The sequence below is a fragment of the Amyelois transitella genome, chromosome 14, assembly GCF_032362555.1.
Source record: "Amyelois transitella isolate CPQ chromosome 14, ilAmyTran1.1, whole genome shotgun sequence".
Lineage (NCBI taxonomy): Eukaryota > Metazoa > Arthropoda > Insecta > Lepidoptera > Pyralidae > Amyelois > Amyelois transitella.
Window position 1 is genome coordinate 6,682,320 of NC_083517.1, and position 10,630 is coordinate 6,692,949.

General features: G+C 37.0%; 1 protein-coding gene across 1 annotated transcript; it reads left to right on the forward strand.

Moving 5' to 3' along the window:
- Positions 1 to 4,460: 4,460 nt before the first annotated feature.
- Positions 4,461 to 9,490, forward strand: LOC106132277 (glucose dehydrogenase [FAD, quinone]). The gene is made up of 6 exons (XM_013331638.2): positions 4,461 to 4,658; positions 5,078 to 5,459; positions 5,733 to 5,963; positions 7,200 to 7,332; positions 7,721 to 7,840; positions 8,231 to 9,490. Exons 2-6 carry the CDS (start codon positions 5,081 to 5,083, stop codon positions 9,474 to 9,476), a joined length of 2,109 nt encoding a protein of 702 aa, XP_013187092.2. The 5' UTR covers positions 4,461 to 4,658; positions 5,078 to 5,080; the 3' UTR covers positions 9,477 to 9,490.
- The last annotated feature ends 1,140 nt before the right edge of the window (positions 9,491 to 10,630 follow it).

Sequence of the window (10,630 nt, forward strand, 5' to 3'; positions counted from 1 at the left end):
AACACGCCCCTGTGCACAGCCAGTCGAGCCTTTTTGGATAGTTTCTGACTGCTCATAAAGGCATGCAAAGCTCCATTCACCATGTTCCCCGCGTTCACTCTCCTTTCAATATCACTATCACACTTGCCATCTGATGTAAACTTTGATCCTAGATATACAAACTCTTTCACTTGCTCAACTTTTTCTCCTCCAATCAAAATATTACATGCTGTCATTTCTTTCTCCATTTCAAAAACCAGTGTTTTAGTTTTACTTACGTTCACTTTCATTCCTTTCTCTTTTAAAGCTTCATGCATACAGTTTACCATCTCCTGTAACTCCTCCGCTGATGACGCCAGTATAACCTGATCGTCGGCATAGAGCAGACATTTGACGAGTAATTCATTCATCCTTAATCCACTTTCAGACTCTTTCAAATCTGTCAAACAACTATCCATAAATAGGTTGAACAGCCACGGTGACGCAACACATCCCTGCCTAACACCTTTCTCAATCTTAAACCACTCAGTGTGCGCTCCGTTTATCCTGACACAAGCACTCGAATCCTCATATAAGGATTTCAGTGCTCGTATCAAGAGACTGCTCACCCCATGCATAGAAAGTGCTGACCACAATTCATTCCTCTCAACTCTGTCATAGGCCTTTTCCAAATCCACGAAAGTGCAATAGACTTTTTGACTCTTGGCCAAAAACTTTTCGGCTATGCACCGCAAAGAAAAGACCTGATCAGCACATCCCATTCCCTTTCGAAATCCCGCTTGAGCATCCCATATTTTGTCATCAGTTTCATTCCTGACTCTATTAATCAATACCTTAGCATACAATTTGCCGACGACGCTAAGCAGGCTTATACCACGATAATTTTTGCAGTCCAGTTGTGACCCTTTTCCTTTGTAAAGTGGCACAATAACAGCCTTACACCAATCTTTTGGTACTCGGCCGCTTCTCCAACACAAATTGAAAAGGCAGTACAACTGTCTAGCTACGACGCCTTTTCCTGCTTTAAGCATCTCGACCGACACTCTATCATACCCGGCAGCCTTACCCGCTTTCATACTCTTAAGTGCTTCCACAATTTCAAACATTTCAATTTCGCCTTCCACCTCATTCTCTTTTTCTTCGCTATAGCAGAACTCTTTCTTATTTTCTTCCTTTTTTTCAAATAAACTCTCAAAATAGTCCTTCCATATCTTTAGCACACATTCTTCTCCTTTCACAACGCTACCATCCTGGCATCTGATCCTAGTCAGCTCTCTGGTTATAGTTTTTCCTCGGGCTGACCTTACGGATTTCCAGAATACTTTCAGATTTGACTGAAAGTCTTCTGATAGCCTTTTATCAAAATCCTCTTTATACTCTTCTTTCTTTCTAATCACAGCTTTCTTAACTAAATCTTTCATTTTTTTATATTCCTTACGTGCTTCATTCACATCCTCATCTATAACCTCTTGCATTCTTAAGTTAGCTTTTGCTGCTAACAAATCCAGCCATGCTTTCTTCTTTAATCGCACAAGTTCTTGCACATCTTTACTCATCCACGCATTTTTGTGATTTTTCCCTTTCCTTCTTCTACTTACACCACACACTTCAACAGCTACTTTCACAATTCTTTCTTTAAATTCCTTCCATCCATCTTCAATATTGCTCCTCTCATCTAAATCTTCAATTTCATCCTTCAATCTATTAATATACTTCTTACCTACATCCATATCTTGCAAATTTTCTACTTTCACTCTTTCCAAAGCGCTGGTTTGCTCCCTTACCCTGTGCCGCCAGCGATTGAAGATACCCCTTATCCGGGATATCACCAGTAAATGGTCCGAGTCAATGCCAGCACCGCGATATGCACGGGTATCCAGCACTTTGTTCTTCAATCTTTCATCTACAATCACAAAGTCTATCATACTTTTTAACATACCTTCCACTCTTGTATAGGTGTGGATCTCTTTATGTTGAAACATTGAGTTCGACACAAAAAGATCCCACTCTAGACAAATTTCTAATACACTTCTTCCATTATCATTCACCTTTTCGTCACCAAACGCACCAAGCACCTTTTCATATCCATCACGCTTTACACCCACCCATCCATTAAAATCACCTAACATAATAATCTTCTCATTTGGCTTGGTAACTTTCAATACTTCTCTTACACTATTCCAGAACTCCTCGTTTTCGCTTTTTGCTGATGTTGTACCCCTCGAACCCACATCCCAAGGTGCATAAACACCTAGAACGAAGATCCGAGTGATTCCAACTTTCAGCCTAATCCATAGAAGACGAGGGCTGACACACTCATACTCATTCACACACTCAGCCATTCGTGCAGAAAGAATTAGACCGACCCCTTGACAGCCTCGGCTGGTACTGGAAATTCCAGACCAATACGCCGTGTAAGGGCCGTGCTGCGTCGCGTCGCATCCTTTCCGCTTCGTTTCATTCACGCACAACACATCCAACCGTCTTTCACCCATCATCTGACATACTTCCTCAATTTTATCCTTCATTCCTCCTCTTACATTCATCGTCGCAAAGCGGCTTTCAGCAGACCGCATACCGCTCCCGCCGGGAACGAGACGTGATGGGGTGCGGACACCATCGCCGCCATTTAGGTGCTCTTTAAAAAAATTTGCATCCATGCGATTCCCACGAGACGCAAGGGAACAATTTTGTCCGCCCCAGCAGAGCCCCGCATGCCAGGGTAAGGCTAGCCATTACCTGGGGGTCGCCCAACCCCATGGCGGAAGTGGCACGCTCGAGACTAGGCTCGCCCCTAGCCATGCATCCATCGGCGCGGCAGACCTTAGATTGGCATAGGAAAGAGATAAAGAGGTCCTATTCTTTTTCTATTGGTGCCAGGAACCACACGGCACCTTTCTTGTTCAAGTAGGTAACAATCAATTTTGATGTTCACTGAGAGAAGAAATAACTTTCAGAATGGCTTAATTTTAGACTGTACCCATAGTTTTAAGTTATACAAGCTTATCAAATAATGTTGATTAAACATCGTAATTCAAAAACAGCTCAAAACTACGTCAATACCTTTAATTAATAACTTGCAAAATAAAAATGAAGGAAATAATAAAAGATATTATATCCCATAATCATGTTTATTGTACATACCTACATACATATACGTCACATCTATATCTCTTGCGGGGTAGACAGAGCCAACAGTCTTGAAAAGAGTGATAGGCCACATTCAGCTGTTTGGCTTAATGACAGAATTGAGATTATTATAAGAGATGTTTATTATAATACTATATTTCCCCCTATAGTTGGAAATATTTGCTTTGCCAGGTGCAATCACAGATTTTAATTATTAAAAAAAAACAAATATGAAAATTGCACAAGCAGGTGTTCATGAACTATTTTATTGCAATTTCCATCATATGTTATTACACAGATATTTTTTATGCTCAGTATGAATAATAAATTGAAGGCAAATATCATAAGCATTGCAATCACATATTTCAATGACTGACATCCTCTTATTTAAATAAGTAACTTTTGTCACAGCTCCGTCTCCGTAATAATTAATAATAACTCAAATTCCTAGTTATTAAGTACATTTCCAAGGGAATTACGGGAAATTCTTTTCATAGTGCTAAGCGAACACCTGTGGCCTGTTGATGTGGTTTTTTAATCGAGATTTTGAAAGACAAAATTGCCAAAATTAACAACATAATTGAACGAAACGTAAAGAAATACACATAGAAAAAAGCACTAGAGTACACGTAATAGTAGTCAGGCATTCAGTAAAGAAGGATTTGAAAAAGCTAATGTTTTTAGTCAGTTTTTGCAAATTATTTCTCATATTATTGTTTCCCAAAAAATAATTCTAACAGAGAAAATTAAAACTATGGGAACGAAGCTTTAGGCAAAAACTAGACTCTCAATAATTCTTCTCAGATGAACTTTCAATTGTTTTTTTAAACCCATGCAGGCAAAATAAATGACAGGCCAAGTTTATGGTTATGAGGCCTGCGCAATTACTGTAGTCTCCACCACCTAGGCTTAACCACTTAAACCACATTCTTTCCCACACGATATTTCTTTTTTGAAGATGCACCCAGACGCAATCAACTTTTTAACTTAAGCGTTATAGCATTCACGTGACTTCTTGTTTTGTTTAAAACGAGTGAATATTTCTTTCTTTTAAGTATAGGGTAGTAAGGTATTTGGTTTTTTGCTTTTGACTTACAACTCTAAACTCTACTTATACAATATTTTTAATATTATATCCATCGGAACTACAAAACTATTTCTGTAGCTTTTTGTTTAGCCTCAAAAAGTACTATTTTATCCCTTGTTCCAATTTTATACTCTTAATAAACCACTTAACATGATCTCGATTGTGAATCTAAAAACCAGTTTATTTGTTTATTTCGCGAGATAGCAGTATTTGCGAGAGAACGGTATCCTCTCTCGCGAGTTCGGTTCATATTGGTCATCGTGTCAACGTAGCGGTACCGCCAAGTGTACGGTCAAGGCTTGTTGGCGGGCCCGGCCTGGATTCTCCAATAAGCGAGCCCCAGCCAAACTGGCGGCACGTCTCTGCTGAACTTGGCAATTTTGTAAGCCGCTAATAAAAGTAACCAGCGAGTATTCTTTTTTTTTATTCAAATTCAAATACATAATAATTTAAAAAGTTGTCGGTGAGTATTATTTTATTTCTCTTTTTTAAACATTATTTAAATAATTCTATATAATAATAATAATCATTTTATTAAAGTGCACTTATAATGGATATTAAATTTTAATTAACACATCGGCTGACAGTAAACTTGTGTACGTATATTTAATTGATTTTAATTTAAGTATCGTTTGGTAATTAAAGTCCTAATTTAACTCTCTCTGATCTTATTATTTTCTTAATTATATTCTCTATTAGCTTTAAAGCTCGCAAGTTACATTACGGAATATATAATATAGCATTACGGAAGGTAGTCCATTAACTGGGCAGTGAGTGAACACAGGAAAAATAGAGTAGAAACTAGAAATCAAACATAATTTCATTTTGTAATTAAACAATTTTAAATATTATTTACTATTTAACATTTTAATGATATTGCAGAAAATGAAGAGACTAAAAATCACGCATCTCTTTTTTCTAATTGTTGTTTCGGGATCGCATTTGAAAGCCATGGAAGTTGATTCCGATGATGAATATATAAGTATAGAGGAAAACATAATCCCTGAGTATAAATCAAAAGTTGAGAGTGCTCACAGAGAATCGAAGGTTCTTCGGCCATATCCTCTAAATCACAAGAAAGATGAAAATGAAAAAAGTGAAGGAAATAATTTGGATGTAAACAGAAAAGCGCGCTTTTTGCCATTTTCTTACCCCCAAAGTCCGATTGTAGATCTTATGATGCAGACAGTGTCCAATAATTATTCGCCCACAAACGCGAGGGATCCATTCGACTTCTTGCGGGATTCTTATCCGTTACCTAAGGGTAAGCTATCTTATATTACTTTAGAAGTTTTCAAATTTTCAAAACTTTGGTTTGGTAATGAAAAAACCGTCAGCGAAGCAGATTAGTTAACCAAACGGATTCTCACAACAAATAACTGCAACTGCAAAAAAATCATCTTTTCGCATAAAAAACTCTGAATTATTCTCGTTAAATGAAATAGTAAATGAGTTTTATTAGGCTTATTGTATATACATAAGTACATTTTGAAAGCTGGTGATAACTATTACTTACATACATACACAACTTTTTCAGGCTATACAAGTCCTTTAGAAGAATATGACTACATTATAATCGGAGCAGGTTCAGCTGGATCAGTTCTAGCATCGCGGCTCACGGAAGACAAACCAAAAGCCATGGTACTGGTCATCGAAGCTGGAAAACCGGAATGTCTCCTTTCGGATATACCGGCTTTAACCCAGTATCTGCAGCAAACAGACTATATTTGGCCGTACAGAATGGAACACCAATCCGGAGTTTGTATGGGTAAGTGTTTATACAAATATTAACAGCACAGTGACACCTACCCGTAGAGGAGCACCACATAATTACGTCTTTATCCCTTACAGACTACACAGAGCCAACATGCCTAGAGTGAAAGACTGATCAGTCATGTTCAACTCTATGACTTGATAAGAGATTGTGATTCAAATACTTATAGCCCGGTTGCCAGCACATCACCTAAAAAAGAATTTTGTTATTGTTAGTCTCGATTAACTTTTTAAATTGTTAGTAATTTTTTTTTACTTTTGATTGGAGTCATGATCGTTCTTGATTCATAAATCAAAACTTCTTCTTCTTTCCAAAGAGATGTTAAAGAATTTAAAAAATGTGCCGTGTGGTTCCCGGGTGCCGTGTGGTTCCCGGCACTATTACAAAAAAGAATAGGACCACTCCATCTCTTTCCCATGGATGTCGTAAAAGGCGACTAAGGGATAGGCTTATAAACTTAGGATTCCTCTTTTAGGCGATGGGCTAGCAACCTGTCACTATTTGAATCTCGGTTCTATCATTAAGCCAAATAGCTGAACGTGGCCATTCAGTCTTTTCAAGACTGTTGGCTCTGTCTACCCCGCAAGGGATATAGACGTGATCATATGTATGTATGTATGTATTTAAAAAATTATGCACATAAATTTGCATAAATTTCGAGTAACCTGAGTACTATAAGGTACCAACATACTATATCGATGATACAAATTAAGGTTATCAAATACATATTAAGTTCACAAGTTTATCGGGTCGATATTAAGCAGTTAGTATTGAAATTCAATTCGTTAAAAAAATAAACCCTCGAATCCATAATTAGTATAATAGACATGAGTTTGTGTTATACTTTATTGTCATATAGGAAAAAAAACAAAAAATGGCATAAACGCTCAAACCACGTTTTTGAGATGTCTTAATTGATGATTCGAGTCTTATTAGTTACCATTATTGGTTGCAATCTCCTACGAGAATTTGAATTTAGGTTAACATTTCAACGTAACGGTTGCAACTAAATCTTTGCAAATATTAGTCAAATACTTGGTAAAGATCAGTCTTACTCCCTATATTAGTATTGTTAATTAAATTAATCGTATTACCAAATTAAAATTTCATAGTTAATTTAGGAAGTCATTAGGCTACTATATGGTACCCCAATTCGCTTAAAAGACTAATAACTTCAAAAAGGAAAATTTTGAAAATTACTGTTAAATGGCACTCCTACATTCATTTCAGGAAGTGAAGGACAGCGCTGTTATTGGCCTCGAGGCAAAGCTGTGGGGGGAACTAGTGTTACCAACTACATGATGTACACAAGAGGGCGCCCTCAGGACTGGAATAGAATTGCGGCCGATGGCAATTACGGATGGTAAATTTCCAATATTTTTATACCACTCAGTTCCTGCTCAAGGTGAAAAGAAAATCATCGAAAGGGTCCAAAACCATAAGGTAAAAGTAGAAATACGACAAAGATATTTTAATTGAGAAGAACAAACTGTCACAAGATCTATCTGCCGGTAAGGGAATCCGCAGCGCAAGGCACGTTGTCTCGTTGATGCCAATCCACTTTAGGAATCAGTATTGCAATATTTTAATACGCATGTAACGATCTTTACCTGTTCCAATTGGACTTTTCTCTTTCCCCTTTGTCTAGTCTACAGCGTCATCAGTTTTCACATATTATACTCTATTTCAACCTTAATATAATGGACACACGGACAATCAAATATTAAAATGGGCTTTCATTTTTGTTGCAGGTCTTATGATGAAGTTTTAAATTATTACAAGAAATCAGAGAGAGCCGAGCTGAAAAAGTACAAAAGCTCTCCTTACCACGGCCGAGATGGCGAACTAACTGTTGAAAACGTTCCATTTAAGTAAGTTTATAATTTGTAATAGCTTTGACGTTAAAGCGCCTGATGAAAAAGTAGAGCAAAATTTTAAAGGAAATTGCAAAAAGAGGATTATGCAATTTGACAATTTCTAGTAGTTTTAGATAAAAAAAAATGATTTTAGAGTAACTCAAGATATAAAAGTATACAAATTACTAAATAAATGTAACTAAGATATACCAATAAGTAGGTACTAAATATTATTGTATATGGGGATGCAATTTAAATGAACCTTCCTACTCAAATTCGAGCTATGGCATCTTTACAAGCTTTTATTATTTTGTTCGTTAGTAGTTAGTGATGCAATAATTTCCATTAAAATAACAGACTTGAAATATTCTGTTTTTATCATCGTAACAATTTTGTATATTACAGAACTGGACTAGTCGAGGCTTTCTTAGAAGCTGGACGGAAGCTAGGACACCAGACCGTTGATTACAATGCTCCAGATCAACTAGGGTTCGGGTATATACAGACCACCACTAACAAAGGGCATAGAATGAGCACTGCAAAAGCATTCCTTCATCCTCACAAACGGCGGAGAAATCTTCATATACTTTCTGAAAGTAGAGCTACAAAAATTCTTATAGAACCACAGACAAAGAGAGCATACGCCGTAGAATACATGAGACATGGCATCAAACACACCGTGCGCTGTCGAAGAGAAGTCATCTTATCGGCTGGTCCAGTAGCCTCTCCGCAACTGCTTATGCTGTCCGGTGTAGGACCACGACAAAATCTAGAAACCTTAGGCATTCCCGTAATTACTGACCTAAAAGTGGGTAAAACTTTGTACGACCAAATTGCTTTCCCCGGCGTTATATTTAAACTAAATACCACAAACGCTAGTCTTCTTGAACCAAAAGTGGCTACGCTACCCAATCTAGTGCAATGGTTACAATTTGGAGATGGTCTTCTTACTACCCCTGGTACTGTAGAAGCGTTAGGATATATAAAAACTGCTCAATCTGATGATCCTGAATTGGTACCAGATATTGAGTTGTTAAGCTTGGGAGGTTCTATGACAGTCGATGGCGGTGGCGCCTTTAGAAAAGGTTGGAAAATCTCTGATAGTACTTATTACCCGGCATTTGGATCTTTAACAGGACATGACACTTGGTCTGCCATACCGGTGCTTTTACAGCCGAAATCAAAAGGATATATGGAACTCCGTGATACAAGTCCATTTTCTTTTCCAAAATTATATGGAAACTATTTGACAGATCCTAAAGATATTGCAACATTAAAAGAGGCAGTGCAATATATTATTAGGCTTGCACAATCAGATGCTTTCAATAAATATTCTCCAAAACTGCACTTAGCCGAATACCCCAATTGTAAAAGCTATGAGGCTGGATCAGACTCTTATTGGGATTGTGCCATTAGAACAATGATCATATCTACCCGTCACCAAATAGCAACTTGCAAAATGGGACCTCCGTCTGATCCTGATGCAGTTGTCGATCCTGAGCTGAGGGTGTACGGAGTGGAAGGATTGAGAGTTGTAGATTCCAGCGTTATTCCAAGACCGATTTGTGCTCATACGAATACTCCGGCGATAATGATCGGGGAGAAAGCAGCAGATATGATTAAAAAAGCATGGTCGAATGTTGTTAGTTAATTTTACCTCCGTTTATAATGTAATTACGTGTAAATAGATTATATTTAGTAATAAACTCTAGTAACTATATATGTAATGTTTTCTTGACATGCTATTCTTGAGTAAAAGAAAGAGCGAAAACGAAGTGTATTCGATAAAAACTTCGATTGTGAAATAAATGGTAGGTACGTGGTTTGTTATCATTACCTACGTCACATTTTAGTCGTCTAAATAATATTACAATTAACATGTAACCACTCCCCCTAGCTACGTCAGGGGGTGGTCAGGCGCCAAAGTTTAAAAGCACAAAATCAATTATCTTTCACTATCTTTCATAAAGAAAAAAAAACAACCCCTATATTTTGGAATTAAATGTACGATTAATTGTGTCGCCTTTTGTTTTTAGGCAATAAATAAATTATCCCTTGTACATTATGAAAATCGTTGATGGAAAGTTAGTTGGCTTTTGAAAAGCCACTCTTAGCAATGTTACAGTAGGGGTGTGTTACCGACTATGACACTAAATAAATATACAGGAAAAAATACGATAGGAGTGCAATCCGGTTACAAATGAAAACCTGTAAAAAATAAATATTTAGTATCTGGCAAATATTTTCCACCATCGATATTCAAATTCAAAAAAATGAAAACTACGCCATGGATCTACATATCTATCTATTCACATAGAAATTTTTTTGGCAAAATTTAGGTGAACGTGATCCAACATCATGTAACTTTCCGAATATAATTTAATTCGTTGAAAGTTCGTTTGTGAAAATCGGATTTCGTTTATGCGTGTCAGTAACATTTCTTGAACCGCAAAGCTTGTGCTACAGAGATTTTAAACGTATAGCTTTTATTCTAAAGCTCAAAATTAAACGGCGGGTTAAGGGAATTAATGATCCCGATGCGAAGCCAAGTTAACCATTGGATTGACGATAGGCTGTAATCTTCGAAACACTTTTACCCAGAGTTGAGTTGACGGTTATAGGGAAATTATAACTTTGTCTAACCAATGTTTGAATTAAATGATTAATTCATGAACTTTTCGGCTCATCTACAGTGAAAATATTTGTGGAAATCCTGCTTCTGGATAAACTTGTGGTTATGTATACTAAAGTTGTTCTGTCTAACCATTTGACTGCTAATAATACAACAGACAGATAACACCATTA